Source organism: Haliaeetus albicilla, chromosome 6 (genome assembly GCF_947461875.1).
Source record: "Haliaeetus albicilla chromosome 6, bHalAlb1.1, whole genome shotgun sequence".
NCBI classification, from domain to species: Eukaryota; Metazoa; Chordata; class Aves; order Accipitriformes; family Accipitridae; genus Haliaeetus; species Haliaeetus albicilla.
In genome coordinates this window covers 8221149-8248241 of record NC_091488.1, presented here as the reverse complement: position 1 = coordinate 8248241, position 27093 = coordinate 8221149, and the positions used below count along the sequence as shown (strand labels likewise).

The window sequence follows — 27093 nt, the reverse complement described above, 5'->3', positions numbered from 1 at the left end:
GCATCTTCACCCTTCTCCAAGCTCGGGACAATCTGAAGGAGAAGGTGTGACCTACGGCCAGGGTTTCAGCAGCTTGGGAGGCTGCCCCACACAAAGCTTTTACAACCAAAAACTTGTAATTATTTCCACCCCCAGCCCTGAATTGTGCCACCTGCCTGGGCTACTGTGGTTCCTGGAGGAGCAGCCCTCTGCCCCAGGGTCCCTGGAGAGCCATCTCCTATGTTTTCTGGCCAGATGTGAACAGTGATGAGGGAAAGAAAACCTCTCAGGTGCCTCCTGCATCAGAGGCACCCAGGGGACCTCAGCCTGGCCAGAACGGTGGCTGAGACCAGCACGTCTGCCTGTTTTACCATACGTTAGTCTTATAATCTGATGTGGAGATTCAACCCTGCAATAGCAGGACCAAGTGCTCAAGGAAGGTCATGGGGACTGGGGAGATCCAAGGGGCTGGACCCAACAAGGATGGTTGGGGTGGCTGTGGGAGGAGGCCGGGAAGGAAGAGGATGGAGGGCTGCTGGGCTGTGCAAGGAAGGATCAGCAATGGTGGTGGTGGTGGAGGGATGAGGTCCTCCCCCAGAATCCTTCCCCGGGAGAGGGCCTTCCTCTCCTCCTCCCCTCTGCTGTGGTATGGGTCACCCGCAACCTCAGAGCTCACCATCAGTCTCCCTCTCTCTCTCTCTCTCCCCCCACTCCATCCCACACCATCTGAACAACTTCTTCTACTCTTCCCTCTGGGACCAAAGCAGCCTGCAAGATGGGAAGGGCTGGCACCAGGCTAGGAGTGAGGAAGGAGTACTGTGGAGAAGAACTTTCTCTTCCTCTTGCCATCCCCTTGTAATAGTAACTACTGACCCCACACTCATCTTCCTCGCAGCCGTGTAAAGCTGTGCAGGGAAGAGGTAGGTTAGTCTCTTTGGGCAAAAACAGCTGATTCCTTTATCTTCTGGCAAAGGATAAATAAGCAATCTACTCCTCTTACTAATCTCTCTCTGCAGGCTGTAACCTGCCACCATTAAATAGCCGCTCATTACGTAGCTGGTGCCCTCTTGCTTAGCCAAGGAAGTTTGGGGTCATCGCTGCGTGCTCTGGCAAACACAGACTGGACCCCCAGGGAAAGCGGAGGGTGCGAACAACCCCTTTTGCGGCCTGAGTGGGCAAGGGAGCGTGACAGCTGCTACACCGATGGAGCCGAACCGTGTGCTGGTTCAGCTAACGACAGTAAACTGAATTGCCCATCATCTTTATTGGGCTGATCTTATTAAGCAGTAATAAAAGGCACATTCTAAGTTGAGGTACCAACTCCTCGGCACCACTTCGAGGAGGCCCACACCCATTCTGCTCTAACTTCACCAAGAGAACCAGGCCTGAGGTAAAACACAGACAACTCCCTCAACTGAGGCACAAAACAGCAAATAAAGGCGAGTATTGCCTTGTTTAAGTCAAGTGCTTCACCTCGCTAGCCAATCCTGTTATCCACACCAAAAGGGAAAAAACAACAGCCATCAATAGCCAGCCATTGCGAGCGTCACATGAAACAAGTCTAGAGGCCTCAGTCTTCATTTCAAACCTTCATCCTTATTATCATCAATGTAACTATCAATCGTGGGATCCTGACTTCAGCTGGAAGTCCTCTTTTGTGAAAATGTCCTTACCCAACAGATCACCTCTACAAAAATATCACATTCTAATGAAATAAGGGGAAAAAACCCAAGCTTTGCAGCTTTGAATTTCTAGTGCACTAATACTGGATGTATTTTTCACGTATACTGAACAATTCACAGAAAGATTGATGTTCGTGTTATCTTAATCATTCATACATGTCAGGAGTACCTATTAAAACAATTTTTGTTCTACACATAAATAGAAATGGATTCAGATTAAATGATTGCCTAAGTCTCTGACTTGAAGTTTGAATTTCATAATTACATTTGACATTCTGAATCAAAAACTGAAGAGCGAGACCTAAACAGTCTTATAATAATTTTATTTTCATGCATTTATAATTATGACAAAGGGAGACTGTCTTTCCTACTGAGATAGTGCATCTTTCTTCTATTTCTCATACAGAACTTAAAATGAACTCTTCCCACCTAAATGATTGTTTCATTGGGAAAAGAAACAAGGGCGTTCACTCAACAGTACATCAAATCAGTGCTTTCAGCTTTGGTTTTTCGTGTTGTTTTTAAAATGGGTCCAAGGTCCATTCTGACTGTAAATCATGGCATATGCATGCATATCCTTTACTTTCCTTTCTCAGTTAGCAATAGCATACAAAGTAAAGAAAAACATGTATGCATTCTACCAAAACAGTGTTTAGACTGGCCTTCCAAGGTGTGCAACAGGTGCTGAAGTCAGTAGCTTTACAAAGAAGGAAAACAGTGTTATAAATAGTAATAGCAACAATTTTTGCATGATTGCCCTGTCCTATACTCAAAATGACTAGGAAAATTTTAAAGAAAAATCACGTTCAAGTAGCTAGGTTTAGTACCAAATACTTCAGGTATCTGCTAAAGTCCTTATACATTAATTACTGATCCACCTACTCACATCATCATGTGAGAGGGAGTACATTACAGTTCCATGCTGCTTCTCCCTCTATGATCTCCTACTAAACGGCTTAACTTCATTAATGCACTGCTCAGTTTAAAAATGCAACATAACCTGTGGCCTATCGCTGCCAAAAAGTCAGCTTATTTTCCACTCTCATTTTTGCAAGACACTTCATGGTTAAATGCCAATTATAAAAATTCCATTTAAGATGGAAAGTCCCAGTTGTTACTTGTAATCATTTCTTTTGGGAAAATACCCACATTGGTAAAACAGTTTCACTATCCATTCGATCATCCAGCCTAACCCACATCCATAGTAGAGGAGAGAGATTTAGTCTAGCTTCCTTTCCCTCTCCTGTTCCTCAAGTTATTTTACTTCCTCCCTGGGAGTAAAATTTGGGAAAAAATGGCAAGACCAAAGGCTGGATAAAATGCAGCCTATACATGAAAATACCAAAACATACACACTCATCTTTGTATGTATTCAATTCCACAGAGCATTTTCTATAACATCAATTAATTCCAGAGTAATTTTTAATGTGCTGTGAGGCTATTAAATAGAAATTTTTGACCCTATTAAAAGAAGGGAAACTTGCTTAGAAGTTACTAAAATAAAAAGAAATTGTAAGAAATCTGAAAAGCATTTGCATACTAGAACATTTGAAATGCCTCTATTTTTGTGCTCCTAATGGGAATAAATGTTACCAAGATACTGATGAATTTTCATGACACTTCAAGACAACATAATTATTTCAAAGATGAAGAAAAATTTTCCATTACTGCTTTGTTCTGCTGTAATAACTTGGGCCACCTAGGCATTTTATCTTGCTGAAGAAGTCAATCAAAATAAAGGCATTGTTTGCAGATATCTAGACACATTCATAATGAGAAATACAGACAGCATCAAGATGCAAAATCAGCTTGTCAGCAGACTGCTCAAAGAACTTGATTTCCCTCAACCTATTGATCATTTTAGATGCCAAATTTGAAACACAAACTGATCATATTTTAAGAAGATGCAGGGAAAAAAGTGACCTTAATGGAAAGTTTCACTTTTAGTACCTATGCTTGAAAGCTCCTGATGGCCTCAGTTCCTTGTATGCAGGGAATGGAGCAAAAAGCTTCCTCTTTCGACGGGTGCATCGCTACATACAGGCTCGCTTTATCTCATTAAATACTACAACAATGTGACCTTCAAGCACACAATCACATAAATAAGGACTGTCTTGTTCTCTGCCCTCAGTAACTGGCAGAACTAAGAATTTGGCAGACCGCTTAGCTCTAACCCTTCTTGACCTTTAAAGCTTTATCTTGCAACTTTAAATTCTAGCTGGTAGTAACTCCCACAAACAGTAATTTTCTCTTTATGGACATTCAAGGGGAATATCCTGTTTCAGTAACTGTAAATTATAAGACAATTTATCTATAAACCTCAGTTTGTTATACTTAAAAATACCGATGAACATCTCTTACTATTCACATTTAAATGTACTTCCTCAAATTCACTAAATATCTTTTTGAAAGTGTTTTAGAATGTAATTAATGCGTTGTAGTGAGCTTTTCCATCACCATAAGCTGTTTTTCAGGCAAGTCTGACTCTGGAGAAATGGCAGATGAAATGCTTTAACGATTACATTGGAAGGGAGAAATCGGATTCACTTGTTGCCAGAGGAAGATGTTCTGGTTGACAGATGAACAGATAGATTGTATTATTAAACACAACGGTATCTCACCCCTACAGCTACCATCATGCTACTTTGTTCAGCAAATGATACTGTGTTTTACCATATCTTTAAAAAATGAGAATCTTGAAATTACGTGATCCTCAAGTCAAAGTCAGCATACTTTCCAGTTTGCTGCCATCTTTTTTTTTTATTTTTTTGGTGGCTGGACATAAACCCACCATAAATGTTAAAGCAATGATAACATTAGATCCCAGACTATGTAACAGAACGTCCTCTTGCTGTACTACAGGCATCCTAAACTCCCGTGCTATGAGCGGATAGGCAGGACTCCAGATGCTCAGAAGGAAGGAAAGGTCAAAATGTATTAAACAAAGCAACAGGCAGAAGCTGGCTGATATTATCTACAATTTCTTTTATTGCCATAAGATGTTCTTTGTTTCAGCAACCATTTTGGATTATCTGTAATTCAAGGGATTTCTGCAGTAATTTCTGTAGCACTTGTCAACATCTCTTTAAATGAACACACTCAACACCCAGTATCAGACCTTCTTCACTGACACCAGATGTAATGCAGTAGGCTTTCCAACAGTTCTGAAAAACTTGCTTCTGAACATATTCCTGCAGGTATAACTGATGACTACATAACAGGACTTTTACAGGTCACTACTATCACCATCACCTTAAGTGGCACTTAACAGACATACTTGAAGACAATTTTGGCAGAACAGCCAAGAGCTAGTATAGCACCAAAACTGGAAAGAGTTCACAAAGACCACAAATCCTTCTCCCTGCCTTTTAAGGGTCTCACAGTATGTACGCCAACATCCATATACATTATAGCAACAGTATAACCTGGCTCTTCTAATGGAAAGCACAGCAGGTGCTAGAGTCTATACAGATATCAACATTAACCCAGTCTCATTCATCAAGTTTGCTAGAAGAAAAGGATGGGGCAAAAGTTTCCTAACACTTTTTGCAAGCCACTAGCATGGTGAAACAATCCAACCTGACAGATACAAACACTGTATGCAGATCAATGCTGCAGAGCTAAAAGCTTTTTCCCCTCCTCCTGCCTTTTGTTTTCTACTCATACAGCATAAATGTCTCCTAACACTGGATTCCTATTTTATTTTCCTTGCTTTCTGCTTCTTAATCTTGCCAAAGGCCCTATTCACATTAACTTGATCAGCTCCTCTTTTAAATGTAACTCAAAAAGCCTAAAAATCCTGATTTTCCCTGCGTTTCTCACTTAAGTGAGAGAGAGGAAAGCAGAACTGAAGGAATTTAAACCAGAACTATGCACAATTATTTAACTGAAATACCTATCTCACCTTCATCTCTACACTGCCCACACAGAAGATAATCTTTCTGTGTACTCCAGCAGTGTAAAAGGCATTTTACAGATCATTAAGTGTCACTATAGTCTTGCAAAAACACTGCATATGCCCAAAAAGAAAGGACAGAGAGATTTCACTTTAATAAAGATATCCAACACCGACAAAACTTTAGCACTTGCAAAGTTTAGCACTTTGCAAGCAAATTACACCATTGTTTGTAATAATTTAAAGGCAGGCTTCAACCAGAATTAGTTTTCAAGATGATTGCTAAGACCACTACATGGCATACAGAATTGCAGGACAATCACAAGAAGTAGAGGTGGCACAGGTTTTGAGAAGTTACCTCATCCATCTTTCAGCCCCAAAACAGGACCGTCTTTACTGATGTCATCATTCCTGACAGAGGTTTATTCAACCTGTTTTTAAATCGAGATTCTGCAACCTCTCCAAGTTATATCAATATTCATACCACCTAACCTAAATCCTTTCACTGCAATTTAAGTATCACGTTACTTTTCTTATCCAAAGCGAGTATGTAGAACAGCCTCTATGCCTGCTCAATGCAGCTGCCTTTTGTAGATTTGAAACTGAGTTATTTTTAGTTTTCTCTTGCCTAGGCCAAACACTTCTGACTCCTTCCATTACTCTGGACATACTGTGTGCTAGGCCTGTGATCATTATTTTCTGCTGAACTTTCTCCAGTTGGCCAACATGAAGCGCGCTACACAAAAACAGGCAGGTACACCACATAAAACAGGTTTGCATCATGTATTTTACAGGCCATAATTCTGTTTGTACATCCCTGTGTGATGCTGGACTTTTCTGCGGTGGAAAATACTGTTGATTCGTGTTCAGCTTTTCATTTAGTACAATACCCAGATCCTTTCTTAAGAAACAGCTGCACAGGCTGTTTTTGTCTTCGTTCTCTGTTTCTGCAGCTGTGTTTTTGCCCAACTGTAGTACTTCCACATGTCCGTAGGGAGCCACCACTTGCTTTTTCTTCAAGCCACTTCTCTAAATTGTAAGCATCACTTTGAATCCTAATCCTGTCCTTCAGCATGCCTGCAGCACCTCTCAGTTTGATGTCACCTGCAGGTGTAACTGGCAAACTCATCTGCTGCATCATCAAAGTCCTTAACTAAAATACTTAACGCTAAAATGCCAGGAAATATTCTGCTCTATACCACTGCTTTTTTGTTTTTGTTTGGGTTTTTTCTGACAGTGAAATGTCCATAACTGTTCTGGGAATGGAGCTTTATAATTTTCCAGGCAGATCTGCAATCACACTGACAGAATTTATTCCAGGGCATAGCTCCCCTGGTTGACTAGCTTATTAGAATGGTATGAGAGAAAGTATCAAAAGGTTCACTTAAGTTATAAGACATCAATAGATCCTCCTCTATTCACAAGGTCTGTCACCCTATCAAAGGAGGAAATTAAATTGGTTTTGACGTTATTTGTTCTTGAGCCAGCTCTTACTCATTGTCCTGTCATCTTCTCTCAGCTTTCAAACAGCACGGCAATCATTTGTTTCAGTATTTTTAGACAAATTAAAGGTAATTTGACAGGGACAACAACCCTTGATCTTCCTGTCTTCATTTTTAAAGAGTAGTATTGTGTTTGCCATTCTCCACTCTGTCATCTCAACTGCACCCCATCATTTCTGAAAGGCACGGCACTGAGATCATCTCAGGAACTGGCTGAAACAAACCGCGAGGAGCTCAGCCAGGCCCCTACCAATTTAAAATAATTTCACAAAATCAAGTCCTTGAACATGTTTCATCTTAAGAGGTAAGACATTTTCCTCTGTATGTGCCCCACTGGCTGCAGAGAAGGTTAAGGCATCTAGCTAAAAACAGATGTTAACCCTCTAAAGCTGAAGTTAGAAGACACGAACCCTAAACTCCATGTCCTGCTGTATTAATTTTTCACTAACTGTTTAGGTAGCCAAAGTCTGATGTAACTAGCAAGTTAGGTTCACACTCTGATACAATTTACAAAAAGCCTTATTTTCCTGATCTTATTAGTTTGATGGTCAGTAAAAAAAAAAAAAAAACCAACCCTCTGAAACTGCTCTGATTCTTTCCCCCTTTGACATGATTATTTTATCATGTCTTTTTTGTATACCATCCAGTTCTTACATCAGGATACATAACTGAGGTTTGTTGCCTGATACATTTCTGCTTTCCTTCATGGTTATCTGAGTCAAGCTACAAAATGGCATATTACCATACCAATTAAGTGAATTATTCTTCCAAGTATACACCAAGTAAATGTCTTTGAACATATAACATCTTTTTGTTTACTCGCTCGATATCCTGTGTTAGAATACAGATTTTCTGCTTTTCAGCACTGTGATCTGCTACCCTCCTCCTCCATTCCCCATGCTCAATATTCCAACTGTGAGAAATGTGATAGCCCCTTTTGTTTTACCTCCCACCATAGCACAATTTACTTTAGAATGCTCACTAATAGAGCCATTATAAATACAGTCCTCTCTTCATGCAGAGATGTTCAGTTACTGTAAACACACAAAAAAAGCAAGGATAGAAACATGGACTGAAGTGCTTGGACTCACAATTTTTATATCTCTTTCCTTACAAATCCACCTACCACATCAGTCAGAACATACAGACGTCACTTATCCTTAATTCTGTTTTGTTAATTTTGAATTACTTGTTTCTTACATTTATGTCTTCATAATGTGAATAGACTGTCACTGGTTTGTAACAGATTTTCTGTCATTTTCTTAGTACTTCCCACCAACAGCTTAGTATCTGTGATGCTCGCAGCTTTCGTTAGAAAGCAAGCTAGTTGAAACTGGCTTGGAATTGGAAAAAAAGATACTGCAAAACGGTGCGGCAAATAAAACCACCAGATAAGCCTCTCCCCTTGTGTGCTTGCTATGCATATGCTTTTGTGCGAAGGGGATGTAAAACAGTAACACCAGTACAAAATTACTTATACAGCGGTAATCTCTAAATGTATTTATGAAAGCTGCACAACTTACGCAATCTTGGCACACACTGAGCACTTCCACTGCCCGTCAGTTCCCACGACACGACACTTATTGCAAACTCGAAGTTTGCAGGTTTGGCACAGGTCTCCTCGGTCAAAGATTAAGCCCAGGCTTTTCTGACAGCGAACACAGACCCTGCCGTTGTCCTGTTGACAATGACGGTTGCCACCTTTCCTTCTCACTTCCAGAAGCTCATTTTTCAATTTCCTAAAAGCAAGAAAATAAAATCTTTTCATTTGGAGATACAACTTAATGATCTGTGAGAACTTTTTAACAGATTAAGATTTAGCACTGAAAACTACAAGACACAAGTAAGTTCAATACAAATGCTTTTTTATATATGCTGTATTTTTTGGCACACATACGACAAAGAAGAATAAATCTATCCTCCACCTCTCAGACATGCAGTCAAGTGGAATATCTTGTGGTAGGTGAGTATAAGTAACTGCAGACAGCTGAGCAGTTCTGGACAATTTGTAAACCATCTTTGCTTGTCCCTCTTCAATAATTCAAGTCATGCTGCGCCCAGGTTGATAGCAGCTCAAAACTGGGACTATCCTGTGCATCCACAGAAGGAAAAGAAGAAAATGTCTCCTGGAATTAATGTGCATTTAATTCTATGCCAGTGTAGAGTTAGTTAGGAATGCATATGCAGTTCTGCACTGGCTATTCAAAGTCTTAAAAAAAAAACCAAACCAAACCATCTAAATACATAGTGGTATTAAGCTGGGATGCCACAACTTAAAAAAAAAAAAAAAAAGGAGAATGTCCCTTTAAATAATGTGACTTGCAGATTGCCAGTTCTGCCACTGACTCTGCAGGATAAAACTATTTGCATTTAAGACCTAATTTTGAAGGCTGCAATTTCAATGGTGCATGAGTTGGGTCCTTAACAAGAAAATAACCATAAGTGAGATGTAACTACTATATTTCCAACTGCAAAAAAAAAAAAGGGGGGGGGGGAATTTGAAGAGAGTCAGGAAGGATGACAGCAGAGGAGGTTTACTATGTCTATCTTCCCAAACCAGGGACTCAAGCAGGACCCCATCATACCCCAAAACTCTAATACCTCCTTGTACCTTGATGCCTGACCTCAACTCCAGAGCTTTCCTTCTCGTGCCACAGCATCTAGCTCTTATCCCTCCCACCTCGACCCACAGAACCATCTAGGTTGGAGGGAAATATTGGAGGTCACCTAGTCTAAACTCACAGCCAAAGCAGGACCAGCCAGACTAGGTTGATCAAGGCTTTGTCCAACTGAATCTTGAGTAACAGAGTAACTCCAAGAGTCTACAATGTCTCTGAGCACCCCTTCCAGAATCCAAAACCTTATGTTTGTTTGTTTCTTTGTTTAAAAAAAAAAAAAAAAAAAAAAGCAGCCGCCTTAATATCAGAATCTACCACATTCCAACTTGTTCCTTGTGCCTCTCCCAAGTCCTGCTCCACCTCTCTAATCATCTTGATGGCCCTCGACTGAACATGCTCCAGCATGTCAATGCCCCTCCTGTCCTGGGGAGCCCCAAACTGAAAACTGTATTCTAGATGTCGTCTCACAATTGCTGAATAGGGGGAATAATCCCCGGCCTCAGCTGCTAATGTAGTCCCGTATGGGGTCAAAATTGTTATGTCCTCTCAACACTTCTCAGCTGAAGCTCCATCCACTCAACCCCCAGGCTTCCCCTACCCTCTCATCCATCTCAACCTTTTCAATAAACAACCTACAGGTCCCCCGTTCTCTCCAGGCTCTTTCCTGACTTTCCCCAGCCCAAATCCCTCCTATCTTAAGCTCCTTCATCCTTTCAAACTCCACCTGCACTCCACTCTACCCCAGAATACCTCTCCCCCAGGGTCCCAGTCCAGCAACTACTAAGTTCTTTCAGTTTTACATGCCTGGGTGCTGCTGTGTCCCCATTCCCTCACCCTTCCCTATGCTCTCCTTCATGCACTGCTGTCAGCCAAGAGCTTCCAGAGTCCCTCTACCATAAAGCACTCCAGCTCACTGAAATCACAATCTCCGCATACACACAGATGCTTTAAGGGGCATTTAAAAAACCTAGCTATTGGTTTCACCTAAAGATCAGTAAAAAGCTATCAGGAAGAAAAACACTGTGGGAAGATAAAACCAATAAAAGATTACAGGTTGCAGCCCAGTGAAGGAGGCCGGGAACATTGCTTAGGCCACCAGGGACTAAGCTCTGACAGAATTAGGTTATTTGTGGATACATTGCCTTGCTAAAAGGTTGGCTAGCATTTTGCTTCCCACTGGGATCCCATGAACAACAGCTGCTCTGCAGCCACCTGGCCTGCAGATGCTCAAGCTCTGACAGCTTTTGAAAAAGGGCATGTCCAATCCCTCCAGGCAGTGACTACAAATCCTGTCAAGCGTTTTCCTCTGCTGGCCTCTATCCAAAAGTGATTTCTTCATTCTGCTTTGGACCCTTCTTCTCCCACATTCAATCCAAACAGCCCTTCTCTCATGCCATAACCTTCAAAAGCCTGTCCAGGCTTCACGTGCTTTCTCGGTACTTTGCTAATTGTTCTTGCAGTTTATCGATTGCATCTTACATCTACCTACTTCCTGCAGAGATACACTTAGTTACAAGTCCATGTCCATTTTCTTCTTCTGTCAATCAGCCAGTTCCAAATGCAGATGGGTGACCTGCACTAACAGCAACTGCCAGCTGCACTGCGATACTGCCATTGTGCACAGGGAAGATGATCACCACTTTTGCCATCCCTTCCTTGGATCTACTTCCTAAACAAGCCTGCCTTCAAACAAAGCAAAAGTCAACTTATCTGCTTCTTCTGGACTGAAAACTAAAGGCAAACACAGTGTTCACCCTGCCGCTACTAGAACGCCCTTGATCACACCATTTTAAAAGAGACACCACATCTATCCACTTGAATAACAAATACACCTTCCAGTACTTGTGAAGACATCTAATTGCCACAGAGGTTATGGTCACTTACATTTCACTAAACATTAAAAAACATTCACAAAATGCTTGATCATTTACTGTCTCCCCTCTCAGCAGCGTGAATTGGTCAGAGACAAAGTACTGTGCTACAGGGCCCTTTTATTTTAGTACAGGCACTTTTGGTACCAACTCATCTCAGGGAAATCTGTTGAGATTGGATCGTGCTTTCACACCTTGAGAGGTATTGCAGCACTTTCCAAGTTCACCCCCAAAGCCTTCCCTGTCACAGCTGAGTGTCCTTCTTCATCAGGAGTTCTTAATCTGGCCAATACTTGGTGCTTCTGTCCCTCTCATCTACTTTTTGTCTTCTGGAGTTTGCTGAAATGATCCACTTGCCTCTGCGCTGGGTCCATCCAATAAACAGCACTCAGAGCTGCGATGGGGAACACCGCTGTCGCGAGACTTTCAAGCATGGAAAATGCAGACCCAAGAAAAAGAAGAGAAAGGGCAGATCCAGTTTGTACCTGGCACCTGGATCACCACCTTCAGCTGCACCCACCAATTTCTGTTCTATCCTTCCCCTGTGAGCTGACAGCAGACAAGGACACACTGTCCAGCCGGAGCCCTGGGACTCCTCCTTGCTTCCATGAGGCCTCTTCAGCATCTCGGCCACTCCACTCTTACTATTCACTTCTCACAGGTCAGCTCAAACTGTTGATCTAACTTACCGGTACAGAGGTGACAGCAGTGGTTAACGTCTAAGTACAACAAGCAAACACTAACAGATTCAGCTTTACTCAGCTTCCTCACACACAACTCTCTCTGCATCTGTACTGGGTTTACATGCCAAGGTTTTGGCACTTGGTCCTGGTCGGGGAGGGAGCGAGAGCACAGCCTGGTAGCCAGCCAAGATCAACCCACCACAGCCTCCTTTCCCCCTTTCCTGTCTGCTGCTTTGTTCTGAGTCTCCTTCAGCAGCAAAACCAGTTTACTAGTACTGGGGAGACAACTTAGTCTATGGAGAAGAAGAGGGCAAATCAGCCTTAAACACTCTGCGCGCGAGACGTTCTCTCATTGTTCACCCGCCTCTTAACAGATTTTCCTCTGGTCACCAATTCACAATAATGGCAACTTAGGCATTTGAAAATCTTGGAATTTTTGAATCCTTTCAAAATCCTCCCCCCTCAGAGTCATATGATTGATTCAACACTAAAATGATACTCAAAAATTTAAAAATCGTATTCGGTTCCTTGGTATGTCTAAGCTTCTCTTTGCAACCACAAGGGACAGGCTTTCCTCTTCCCTCCACTCATTCACAATGAACCCTAAGAGAACTCAGATGCTGTGGTCTAAGAAAAACACAACAAAGTCTGAGGGCTTCTGACACTATGATAGGAGGCAATATCACTGAGACATTCTTATTTCAGCTGGGGCACAGAAATTGTCTTCAGCTAGCTGGACCAGAGTCCTACAAACGCAGAGTATTGGTTATCCAGTCAGAAGGGAGCAATTGTAAGCAGAAGAGTTCAAGATAAGAAACTGAATGCTATAGGTCCTTCTAGATTCCCTGAAACACAAGAAAGGAGGGGGTAACTCAGAAGATGAATATTCTTAATCCTCAAATCTCAGAAGGGTTAAAATACTAAGCACTACCAAAGGCTCATTTTTCATACCAGATTTATTTCCAGTGGCTCATTTTTACTTAAAATCAACACAATGACCCATTGCATTTCAGGAACTCCACAGGCAGTATGATGCCTTTTTTTTTTGTAATTATCAGTGTGTCCTACAGACTGCATCCAGGTGTTACACAATATTGAAAAGGGATAACAAGTGCAGCATGTAGCTGAACTGACTTACCGCTACTCTTTATCCCCCAAGATGGGAACCAGCTGTATTATAAACACCCTATTTCCTTTTGCCATCCCAACATTTGAGCTCTCCTTAATTTTCAAGGAATCTAATTAACCATGAAGTTAGATATTTTAATCTCAAATATTAAACAAGAATTAATCTTTATCAATCCTCTCCTAGTAATATGCAAGAGAAAAACTCAACAGAACCCAATTTACTAAGCTGCTGAAGAAAAAGAATCCTATCATATACTGAAGTTTCTAAACCATCTATTACAACAGCTGTTTGACAGAGGATAGGTACTAAAAAGAAATTTGTTACTGCCAAGGATAGCAGAACATTTAGCCATTCCTCTAACTGTGAATTTATATTAAGATCCCTCTACTGTCTCAGAAAATATGTGAAGTACATTGGAGAGGAGTTCTGTTGTAACTAGTATTCCAGGTAACACTGAATGACCTAATCTAAACCTTCCCAAATAGGGCCTAAAAGACCCATATAAAATATCAAAGCAGGAAACAAACAAACAAAACTTAGCCAACACCGAATTTGAGAAACGACTCAGATCTTACATTAAGTCCATCTAACAAGAAAACGTGAAAACTTGATGCCTTGAAAAGATGAGGAAAAAAATGCAGGCAGGAAGGACCGCAATTCTACAAAACCCAAAGCAAGGAGCAGCAAGCAGTTGTAGCTCTTGGCACATTTGCCCACCACCTGCAAGAGGCACAAAAGAGGCCCCAAAAGAGTCTGACTCCTCCCTACTGATGCTAAAACTCATGAGGCAGTCAACGGCGCTCATTCCCTCATAAATGCAGCCTCCAGAGATGGAATACTCCCAAACCCTTACAACCCTGTAAAGGGGAAGAAGCAATAAGAAGCCTTAACAGATCCATTTCTTCTTAATAGTATGTTTTACCCTAGAGAACATTTATTCCCCAAATGCAGAAAAGTAGAATAGCTATAGTGCTGCAAGAGGCAAGACACTTACTGCTCAAGCCATTCACTTAAATGAATGCCATAATTTCCTCTAATTCTGTAAGCACGATCCACTTGCTTTGAGCCAGGTAACTTTTTTTTTTTAAATACCAAGCTGATTTTTTTTTTTTCCCTTCATTTCAGTACAATTTTGGAAAACTTTTTGTTTTGAAAATCTTTTCTACCTCGTCTCCTCTCCCTTTTTTGAAAAACCATGGTTGAATGCAATGGCATACATGATTCCTCAGTTTGATTTTCAAAGTTCTTCTGCATCTTTCTTCTCCCCATTTCAAACAGCTTTTTCATCTTAAGATGTAGAGCATCAGAATCCACGTATTCCTAATTTTATTTTGCCATTCTAAGTTTCCAGAGTTCAGAGAGTCATAAAAAAATTGCAGTTTTTAAAAAAAAAACACAAACACAAACCTGTCCTCAACCAACTATAATTAAAGACTTCAGCAGGAAAAAAGTTTAAATATATGAAATTGCTCCAGTCTTGCACCTGTTCTTAACAAAGTTCTGTTTCCTGCACAGATGAGTTGACACATCCTCCTTCTGAAGCTCTACAGCTGTTAACTTAGATACTGATACTAGAGAATTTTTCTGTGCAGGAACTGGTATCAACATACTTCTGGAGGCTGAGAGAGAAAGGAAATTTTCTCCCCAGACTGATTCCCAGTATCTCCTCCAAATTCAACCAGATTCTCTCCACTGTCTGACACAGTATGTGGAAAGTAACAGTAAATATTGTTGACAATTCACAAAAGGATGGGCTATTACCAATTTCCATTGAGATCTCCTTGTATTGTAAAATCTAGCCATTTGAGTACCTGAAGTATTTTTAGGTTCATATTTTATAAGCACAGATTTCCACATTTTGCTTATGTAACAGATCTGTATGATAAAAACTGTCTTAAAAATATCCAAGTATGGAGGTATATTTGTGACAATGAAAGGAAAGAGGGAAAGGCAAAGAATACATTTGTAAAGGAAAAGAGAACTGGCATAATGAATGGCAGAATAGAGCCCAGTGAACAGAAGGAAAGAAGGCATGGGAACTGAAATTATATTGGATACTATAATAATGCCAAACTTCCACAGATGAACCTTCTTCTGAGTAACTCCCTCATCCTCTCAACTAAAAACTGTTAATAAGATCTAAAAAAAAAAAAAAAAAAAAGGGCAAATTGCTTGTTGGTTTCTTACTAGTCTTTGATAAAATAAACTGTACCCAGAGTATGAGAATTAATGACCATCAGAAATTCTTTCACCAATGGAGGATGTTCATTCTCAAACACTGGAGATCAAAACAGGTATCTTTACCCTTAGAGTACTGGCAATAGTAACTACTTTTGATGGAAAAGTCTCCGGTTCAAAGAATAACAACGTGTTAAATTCACTTGACAATGAGATAGCTGTCAGACAAGCAACCCCCTAACTTCCCATACACGTATGGATGAGCAATATGCTTTAACATAAGGACTCCTTCCTTCAAATATGTATCTGCAGTTTTGCAAAAACACAGACCATATACCATACTACATACTATCTTGCAATGCTTTTGTGCTTATAAATAAGTCCAAATGTATACTCAGCAGATAAGTCAATTCCCGTTACTCAAAATTTTTTTTCTGAAGTACTTGCCTGTAGTTACCACATGGTGGTATCCATGCTAACAGTCTCTCCTATATTGTAGTGAAGTTAATACCTGATTTGCTTCTGTGGATCTCTTCGGACTGATAAGGAGATGCCATTTTAATTAACTGAAAAGACAGGAATGCCAACTTGCCTTGTCAATACAGATCTGGGACTGGTGCAATTCTTACACAACTTCTGGCAACCTAAATGCTGAGGGAATAATTCAAGTACTAACCCAATAAAGCCTTATCCTTGGAAGAAATTGGCATGTTCCTTGTTTTCTCACTTCAGCAATTATTACACTGGCATCTCCTCTTCTAAAAGCATGGTATTCACAGCTTTGCTTCATAAAGAATGAAAAGAACCATTGTATTTTAAATGCTGCCTAAGAAAATAGTCAAGATAAGAAAGAAAGGTACATTAGCGGTAAGTGTGTCATGTGTGTTTGCTCTGCGGTAGCAGAAGAATATTGAGATGAAGAGCTAGCTCCAAATGCAAAACGCTACGACCATCAGACCCAGTTCCCTGCGTAACACCACATCTGGGGAGGATGCAGTGGGGCTGCTGTTGGAACAGAAACAAACCAACAACAGTTAAATGAAACACACCTGGTACATGCTACACCCTTCCTTTTGGCAAATACATTCTTTCGATTTAGTATTGATTTCATGACTTGTGACACTACACATCAAATATGACATGGGTTTTCATAAAAAGGGTCTTAAAAGAACAAAACTATTTAAAAATTGTAAAAGGATGGAGAAATAAGGAAAAGGATACATGTTTCAGTCCAAAACATTCAGTTCAGAATGTCTTGACTGACATTATCTGGATGCAAGTTTCTCCCAGCAACTCACATGTTAAAAAAACCCTACTTTTTCACCCTCAGTGTGGTCAAGTTCACTATTTTTAGGTATTTTAGCTCTATGTAATTTAATGATTTCACCCAAATAATCTTAGCATTTGAAAATAATCATGATGATCATTCGGCTGACATCAAAAGCATCATAGAGCAGTGTTTAGAACACTGTAGGTTATTTGCACAGGTGATCTAACAGCTTTAAATCAATATTCTAAGAAAATTTCCAGTCACACAAGATGCACACTTAACGTTAAGAACATAAATGCCCTAATATTTATTAAGCAGGTTGCTTATTTGTATTATCAAAACTAGACCACAGAAAGAGTATTTCCTGCCTTCTGTGTTTCTCTCACATGTAGGTGAAATACTTGTACATCAAATGAAAATACCAGAACAGTCACCTGCACTCCAGAACACCAGTGTGAACAGTGATAGTGGAAAATAACTCCTTGACAATTTCGTTATTAAGACATCCTCTTACACTTACTATTGCTTTCATGTTGAATAGAAAGACCCTTTCAAGTCACAATGTTTTTTGAAGACTAATAGGGACAGAAAAAAACAATTATCAAGATAGATTTAGAAAGAGTGGAACAGACTAATAAAAATTCTTTGGTACAATGTACAAGCAAGCATCTCACCAGAATGAAAAATGCCTTGAAAATAAATACAAAGGAACTTGTTCTTCTGCAAAGTGCTTCAATAAAATACATGACAGATTGCACCAAATGGAATTCCAAAGACAACAAATGTTCCTCTGAAGTATACTTATAAGCCATAATTAAAGATATCCTTGCCAAGCTTTTCGGAAAGAAAAATTATGAAGTCTCCTAGGAAGCAGTTACCCACTCAGTTCTTCATAGGTTGTATACCTTGGAAGTCTTTTATAGACTACTTTCCACCATCCTCAGGCACAGTATGGTCTAGTGACAATTCTCCAAATATGCTCTGATCTGAAATCAATTGGTTCATATACAGGTGCTAGAACTATGCATAAGCATCATGTTCCACCATTAGTTATCCTAATTAGCATTTTATTTCAGATTAACTTCATTTTCAGCTTTTTCTTAGGGTGCTCTTTCCATTTGTACCAAAACACAGGTAAGCCAATACCACCTGCCACTTTACTGAACCGCAGTCTCCAGAGGTGCCTTGGGTTCTCAAACTCAGTAGGTTTGGCAGAGTGACTTCTATTAGTGCCAAAAAAAGCAGAAAATTAGGAGGTTTATGAAATTGTATTTAAAAAAAAAAAACCAACCCCCCCAAAAAACAAACCAAAGGAAAAAAAAACCACAAAACCTCAGGAGTTTCAACTTTCCACTTGAGACTGGGAAATAAAAGCAGTAGAAAAGAAAGCTTTCTGGGAGTTTGGGAAGGTAGTGATCTGATACACTGCTGCACTTCATACCGACACCTTTGATCGAGGACTACTGGCAGGTCACACATTTCCAAGGCTGCCACCTTAGAAAACTGAAATACTTACTTTGAAATGCCTATCCTATTACAAAATAGAGCACAATGCCTGGAACAAACAGTGCTCCATCTGTTTTCTTGTGTTCTGTTTTCTTCTTCATCTGACAAATCATGAAGGAGATGAAACTATTAATTTGCCCACACCACCATAAAGAAACACCTTTCCTTCCAGTCTTGCAGCTGAAGAATCAACCAGTTTTAGCCCACTCCATTTAGGTGAGCTGCTACATTTCTCCAGTTAAACGGGCTGCACACCAACAGAGGCATTGCACTTAGACTCGGTTCTCTCAAGGTAAAAAGATTTCCAAAACCGGCAGCTCATTCTGCATGGATTTCCAAATAATAGTTCTATACAAAAGAAGCCTCAGCAGGTGCTGAGCATACATCTCTGCAATGCACAAGGTCTAAAATGCTTTTTAGCAAATCAAAGGGAGGAACAATGCAGCCTGGACTTGGAATACATGGACAGAAACCAGCAAAGGCTGGAAATCTTCCCTTTGTCACCCATTACACTCAGCAGCCTCGCCAACACCAACTGCTGCATACATCCACGCTAAGCCCGTTTCTCAGAACCAGCACTGTAAAAAAGTTTGAAAGGGCAGCAGAAAGAAGCGAGAGGAAGGAGCAACAACATACTGGAAAAGCCTAGGAACCTTTGCAGAACTGATACTTAGCGGAACTAACTCAGTTTGAGTCATCTAAAATAAGTGATTCTCAGCCTGCCTCTACATATTGTTCTCCGAACTTTGATTTTTACCTTTTTTCCTCAGAAAAGAACACATGGACTCTATTACTACCCTGAGTGTCTATGTCTCCCATCAGCAACTTTTGAGATCCATACCTGAGATTTTCAGGCTTACTTATTTATTAGTAAATTTGGAAAATGAGGGGTCCCTCCTGCTCCCTATTCTGTAAATATTGCAACAGAAAGAAAAAGGTCATGATCTCGCATTTGCCCTATGTTGTAGAGACTCCCGTACAGTGGCACACACCTACTTTCTCTCCCTGGGCCACTTTCCAAACTTCCCCTCCCACAGTCAGCTCTGAAGGCACAAAGCATACAGCTCCTCTCAGAGGAAGAAAGTTCAAAAGCCTTACTAAAGCCTTCCATTCACAGCAGGAAATTCAGCCAAACTGGGCAAAATCTACAGAATCTGAAATTTAAAAACCACTGCTGTGTATTTTTGCACTTGTTACCTTTCTTACTCTTTTGTCTTGAAGCAATGGACACAATCTTTTGTTTACAGAGGGCCACACTAGCAAGCAATTTTCTTTTTAACACACTTTGACTTATAATTAACTGTGCCACCTCCCAACACTCAACCTTCTCCTGAGGCATCTAGAAAATCTTCACTGGGTACCACAAAAATATCTTAAAAATATGGTCTGTAGTATAGAACAATAATAAAAAGGGTTACCTTATCCTTTTATCTTCAACTTTTTTCAGATACTCATCTCTCTTCAGTACTCCCAATATCGTTTCTTTTTCATGTTCCAGCAAAAATGACAAATTGATGATCTCCAAGTGCTTCGTCATGATTCTTCAACAGCCACTCTTTCAATGACTGCTTTGCCCAATCAACTCTTCCAACAATTTATTTGCACAAGTCCAAAGGCACGTTTGTGCCAGAGTTACAAGATCCACACCATCAAGAGGTATTTTGAAAAAATGCTTCTTTAAATTAACCAGGTGTCAAGACTGTATTGCTTTGCCTTCCAACTACGCAAGAAATAAAGGTTTCTTCTTTGTTCCTTCCTCAAGAAAACCAGTCATTTTCCTGGTTACTGAATGCCCTCGTGCCCTGGCCGACGCTCACCGGCACGCTGCCAGCCTTCAGGCTGCAGTCACAAGCAGCTGCAGAATCAACTTCCCGGCATAATTGTAGTTTGGAGCCACAAAATAGCTGGGTGTATTGATTTCAAACTACCTGCAAGTCAAAACAAACAAGTGTAGGTGATTTTGACAGTACCGTCACAGTCTGATTGAGAAAGGCTTAATCTACTAAAGCCACCAAAGAATGGCTTGCAGACTATCAGGTTATCTCGGGGGCTACTTATATGTCATGTTTTCTATGTTGTTGTTTATTTACTCGCTAATCATTGATTATTATGCTCCCACGAGGGCTCTGCAATTATCTTCCTACTGCAATACATTTAAATGACTATATTCACCTTGTAATACTTCCATCCTAACAGTAATAAGCATGGGGGTGGGGGGTGGGAGGAGGAATGATTCTACTCATTTCCCTGCAATTACTTTAAGGGAAAAGTAAAAATTAACAAGTGGAAGGGCTTCAGAGGACAGCACTAAAGTTAAGACTCACCTCAAAACAAGTATACACCTGCATTTTAGCAAATCGTCCATTACACTCACTTCACATTCAATTCAGAGAAATAGGAACTTTCAAGGAGTGATTCATCCACTTACTGCAGACATTTAATTTAGGATGACGTGTTCTAGAAATGCTCATTACCTTCCAGTAAATGCAGCAAGAACTTAGAGTGACTTATTAACATGTAGCCACCCAGAAGTAAGACAAATGTCACTTTTCTTTGTTGTTGTTGGAGGGAGGACATTTCTAAACAGAAAACAACTTCCAAACTAAACCAAAAGAGACACCCTAGTCCATCCTGGAGCTCTGAACTTGAAAGTGTTTGGAAAGAGTCACCAGGAAGCTACTTGGAAAATATCTAAAACTTCTAGTTAACTGGTTGGAACATCCAGCCCTCACAGTCTCATAAGTAAACATAGAGTTTCACATCAAAACAAGGCATGACCTCCAAGACACTTTTCCTTAAAGAAATTAAGCTATGTGAACAGTTGCACATTGTACTTTGAAGCATACACACATTATATACAATATACAAACATAAACCCATTTATACACAAAAAAATGCATCTGCATCATCATACGTAAGTACAAATACATATGTGTGCATACATAGGTGCACATATGCTATAAGATAATGCAGATTTATTCTATATTATGCATGCTGGAACAACTAAAACAGCTTTTAAGATTTTTTTAATTTTTTTTTTTTAAAGCAGCCCTTGCTTCCCTAGCTTTCAATAGTTTGGAAAGGTTTTGACAAAAATAAATAGCACAGAGAACTGAAGGAGTAGTGTTCATAGTCTGAGACAATTATGGGTATAAGACAAGATATCCTTCTGTTTCCCTTCCTAACAACCACTGAAGCAGCAAATACTGTTGCCAATGGCATCAAATGAAATTCTTGTGTTGCTTTTCACCAACTACTTCAGAATATGAGTTTTGAAATACTTCATTCCCCCAGTTATCTGACTATTTATTAGTAAAAGATACAAATGTCACAATTTAAGTTCAAAGGAGATTTTTCCTCATATTAGTCTTACATGAGCATGGGAATTTCTTCTGATATTTTATAACCTGTTTCAATTAATCTTTAAAATTTTCAAATTAATTTAAAAAATCATAAAATACAACTGGCATATAAGTATTTTCATCTTTTTTTTTCTCTAAGAAAATAGTAATATAAATCTTACTGTTTCTGCAATACAGATCCAACTATCAGTGTCACTTCCATCAGGTAAGAAAATGGGACAGAAAGGCCAAACACAAACTGAAAGCGCACAACAAGTCAATGCAAGGCAGAAATACAAGTCAGGGTTGCCAGTGATGAGCTTACTATTGCTGAAAATTGGGAAACAAAGAACAGACTACTACTTCTGGCTAGATTGCTATCTTAAGCATATAAAAGCCAAGTAATAAAAACACACATAGAAAAAAAATTAATTTGATTCTCTGCATTTATTTTAATAGAAAAAATAAAACACTGGACCATTATGTTTATTCTTAAATTCTTGAAAATGGTGTTTATTAATTAATACCATAAGGCCAAGTTACTTGTAAGCAAAAGGAAGAAATCCAACATGTGAATTACACTTTGTTACTATCAAGAAGGCCAGTTTCTTTTGTGAACTGCCTACCAAAATGCCTGGTGAAAACAGCACTTTCATCCCAGCTGGAAACTAACATCAGTGGGCTAGGGAGCATGGGGCATCAGCATAAAACTCACAGAGCCAAGTTCAGCAGTCAGAGAATAAGCTAAGTTGCTTGGCTGGTCAAGGCGCTCTGAATTTTTGTTCATAAGTTTTCCTTGCAGGGGTAGCGTAGGTGAGACACATTATTCTGACAAGCATTTATTTTAACTGAGAAAAAAAGCCACGTTTTATTGAAAAATGGAAAACCAAGAGGTTAAGGGGAAAGAATGAGCAATGCAATTAGAAATTTAGGGCAACAAAAGCATTAAAAATGGTCTCTGACAGCACCATTATTGTCCGGATGATGCACTACAGGTAACTAGGGTTCCTGCAGAATAACAATACAATGGTACGACAAGCAGGCTGACAAGAACACTCTACCTTGTAAGATGTATTCTGGTATTGGGAATTCAGGAAAGAGAAAAAACACTTCAAAAGATTAGACATCTGGCCATTTTTTCTGAGTTTTTTTCTTTTAACTCTAAAGAGGTTAGTACTCCTATCAGAATATCTGAAAGACACAAAAATTCCCTTTGGCTAAGCATATTGCCTATCCTTGAATGTCCTGGAAGATTTCTGTCTCAATACAGGGAGGCACATGTGAAATCCAAAATTACTAAGGTGACATGCCATAATCAGGAATCTGGTTACTTCGTTTGGTACCTAGAGCATAGGGTCAAATATGTAGACTCCAGAGCAGAACTAAGCACTGGTAAGGGTGATGAGACCACAAACTATCAGATCAGATGGACTTAATTTTAAGAGAGTGCTACACCCTCCTGTGCCAGATGTAATTCAGCTGCAAGATCATTCCACTAAGTTTCTTACAGCTTTCAGCAGTAAGGAAATCCTAAACCACAGAACACACGCCATTGGCAGCAGAGGCAACACTTGCAGGTAGAAAGCAGGCGGGATCTAAAATCCCACACGAATGGAAATCCTTCTGAGCCACAGGTCCACAGGCAGTCAGAGCAACCCCTGGCCGTGCTCAGAAATAGGTGGGGAAGAGGTCAGATTTAGGGGCCAGCACCAGAGGTGGTGGTAAGAGGTTTGAAGGCATGGAGAGTGGAAGCACGCAAGAAGAGGTTAAGGAAGGAGAGAATGGCGGAATTATTCCCACTGCCCACAGGCACAACCTGACATTGCAACTGATCTCCGAGCTACCACTGCCTTCCATGCCAGATGAGACAGGTGTAGAAACACCAGAGCAGACTCACTGGACTGTGGTCTAGTCAATAAAATTCTGGTATCTCATGCTGACAGCTGACCTTTTAGCTGAACTATGTGAATCTTGAATAGAAATTATTATAGTCTTGTTTGTAAAGACTACAACAGAAACTATGTTAAGAGTTTGCAATCTAGAGAATAATGCAGAATATTATTATGTTTACCAAATAGACAGACAGACCCAAATTGCATTCATGTTACCCACATTAACAGAAAGATGTCTGTAGTAAAATCTATTCTTACAGAAAGACTACAATCAACTGAAGTTTTATGCTATTCACAATGGGGTTTGTTGCTTTCTATTTTTTACTGAACATGCCTGGGAATAGAACCTTCAGTCCCATTTATGACAAAAATCTTGTGGGTTTTAACTGTCTTTATCATGTAACAGTGGGATTTAGCAAGTGTCAGAAAATACAATTTTACCTGCTTATGTGTTCAACCAACTCTATGTAGGTTAAAATACCTTGTGAACTAGCAAAAATATTCTCCTAAAGAGCTGGGGTGTCAGCCTGTTTAATGGTCTCATGTTCAGTATTAGTGAGACATAAAACCTACCAATGACAGTCTTAAAAACAAGCATCCTCAAATTTCCCTTATTGCTTTGGTGGGGTAATGCAGTCTCCAGCCCAACACTGAGCATGCTGGCTTTTGTGTTCAGGGCTGCAGTACCATATCTGATGCTGAAATAGCCCCGTTTTTCTGTCCATCAGCTATCTGACATACGTGTACCAACCAGCTAATTGACATTAAGATTCGGACCCACCTTACCTTCCAGATTTTCTTCTGCACTATGAAATTGCTACTCAAAAATAATAGATTTCCTAACCAGACACTGTCTAGCTGCTGAAGCTTCAGCAAATACCTCAAGAGAAGCTCGTATTTGTTCAGACAGGATTCCTTGTAAATACATCACACACGTGACCTCTGCCTAGGTAATATTCCCTACCTCAGCAGCAGCTAACTTGGCAAAAACCAAGTTTTCCCAGTTCTTAGATAATGTTACTCTTGCAAAGCTATCTTTTAGGACTGAAGATTGTGCAGGTATCTTTACCCTACATGAAGCAGATCCAGTAAAAAAATCCCTTGTCCCTTCACTCCTGCCTGATGAGACAAATTCTGTGTTGAAACTCTGATAACACTGCCTTCACTCTGCCATGTGCTGGTACAAGAGCTACAAAACCATCCCCTACTTCACAGCAGGAGACCTTCTGGTTTAGCTCCTGTACCGTTTGTGGTAAGCGGTGGGCATTCCTGTTATACACGCAGTTGTTAAACAAAAAGAAAGGCGATAGCAAAATCAGCAGGAACACTTATTCTATGGAAAAGGAGACTAATGAGGTACTGGTTTTAACAAACTACCACTTAAGACTTCCCTGCTTTAGACAACATGTGATCAGAGACCAGGCTTGTATTTCACATTAGGATTTAATAGCAAAATTTGTGCTGCTTCTTTCCTACACTACTTTTTGCTCTCTGCCTAAACAGTCCAGAATAAATCAGCTGACAAAAGCTGAATTATGAACCAACTTAGGGTTTAAAAACAAAAGCAGCCAGACAGCTTTTAGAAAGTGACAATGATCCTTTTAACAGATTTTTGATGTTTTATTAAGCAGCCCTGTGGCTGGTTAGGAAGTTTAGTTGTTTTCATCTTAAACTGAGTGAAGATTTCACACAACAGAGCATTTGGGGTACACTAAAATGCAGATTAGGACACATGGAAAAATGCAAACCCCCCTAATAGGATGGGGTTAATTCCAATTTACATTCAATTTGTAGTTAGAGCATTAATTTCTTAAGTCAGAGTAATGCAACAATCTAACATTGGACTTGCAAAGGAACTAGTAAAGGAGAAGGAATGAAGTAACACAATGGCAAGACAGTATGTAAGTGAGCCTCTCGAGTGTGTGGTTGTTTTCCCTTGCCTCATGAAAATGGGTAAAAGAACTGCTCACTGGGACTATCTGCATGCTTTTCCCACTCCTCTTATCCCTGTGGAAAGGGATTTCTAGAATGGAGTCGTCCTCTCTGAAGCTATTGTTGAGGGAAGATATGTTAGAAATAACAGACTTGGCAGCACATGACAGCTCTCACAAAATTGGAACTGAATAATAAATTGCAGTTTATCCTGCAGTATACCTTCATCCACTGTATACAGGTACTGTGTCTATCCAGGCAGCATTTGCTCACCCTCCCAAGAAAAAAGAATTACTTAAGGCTTGTTTAAAAAAAAAAAAAAAAAAAAAGAACAAAAAGCACTACAGTGGGAAAGAACATCTTTTTTTTTTTTTTTTTTGCTAACTGCTAGCACAGCTGCTTGTGACTATTGGAAATACAGCACCCCCAAAACTGAATCTTTGTGAGGGGCGTTCGTTAAGAGCTACAGGAAGCACAGTGAATCCACTGCAATCAGCTACATTTGTAGTTACCACAGGTGCAGTGACCACTCCTGTCACTGCTGCGCGTATCCTCCGGAACCCAGCAAATCAACAGCTTCATCTGCACTCCAAAACGCTTTCCCCTCATCTCTCCCCAGTCTCCCTGGGAAGGAGGAGAGGCATCCTGCCCCCAAGAGACAGAGCTGAAAGGAAGCGAGAGGAATTATCCTCTTTTCTTCAACGGTGCTATTATCAAATTGCTGGATGCAAGAAATTACTCCCACCACCAAGCCATTATGTTTACTTAGCCAGAAGCCAGTACATGGAACGATTTAGTGACTCAGCAACAGAGGCAGCATCTTCCATGTGCACTGACTGCAGTGGTATGGGAATCACGGCATCACCTCACGTGGCTTGAGTGACAGAGCCTTCACCTACCGCTGGTGGGGAATTCTTTGCCAGCAGAGAAATGTGCTCTGCACTACGCGTATTTACTAACACCGGTGGATCTGGGACACGCACAAACAGTATTTCCATACTGGTAAAGATATTCCTACTAACAGCAGCCAAATGCAACGTGGTGTTGTGGACTATAATTGACTTTTGCCACGAGAAGCTGAGATATGTTGTCTCTCAAAAAGGGACCGACTACTGCCAGAACCAAAGCTGCAGGAGGCACAACGGCAATGTTTGAAACTCAGCAGGAGCAGAACCGATAGCACTGCTGCCTCTGACACACACGTCAGGAGGCCACAGTTCCCACCTTCCAGCTCAGTGCTGGCACTATGTATCACAACATCCCCAGTCTGGATCCAATACACGCAGCTTTGACACTCAAAGAGAGACGCATTTCATCTATGCCATGCTTAAAACACACCAGTACTCTGCGTCCTGAGTTCACTCACGTGGGGGTCTGAAATAAAATTCAAAACTAAGATGGCATCGCTAGGTAGCCACCAAAACACATTCCATGTCATCTTTCATCTTTTCTGAGGCCCACAGCTGTATGCAAACCTATGATGGGGGAAGGGAGGAAAGGACCGCCACCATTAAGTCTAATAAAACAGCAGACAGACTTAAAAAGGTTCTTGTCATATCAAGAACCTTTAACAAATATAAAGCTTACCATGTTGAGAGTGTAATGGCCAACTAGT

General features: G+C 40.3%; 1 protein-coding gene across 7 annotated transcripts in view; it reads right to left on the bottom strand.

Moving 5' to 3' along the window:
- Positions 1-27093, bottom strand: part of SYTL5 (synaptotagmin like 5) — a 93272-nt gene that overhangs the window by 41338 nt on the left and 24841 nt on the right. For all 7 annotated transcript variants that reach the window (XM_069784929.1, XM_069784927.1, XM_069784930.1 and 4 more), the window contains 2 exons: positions 19732-20241; positions 8582-8797 (listed from right to left, as the gene is read on the bottom strand). In XM_069784929.1, the coding sequence (XP_069641030.1) occupies positions 8582-8797; positions 19732-19850 (335 nt within the window). In that variant the 5' untranslated portion in view covers positions 19851-20241. The remainder of the gene's footprint in view (positions 1-8581; positions 8798-19731; positions 20242-27093) is intronic.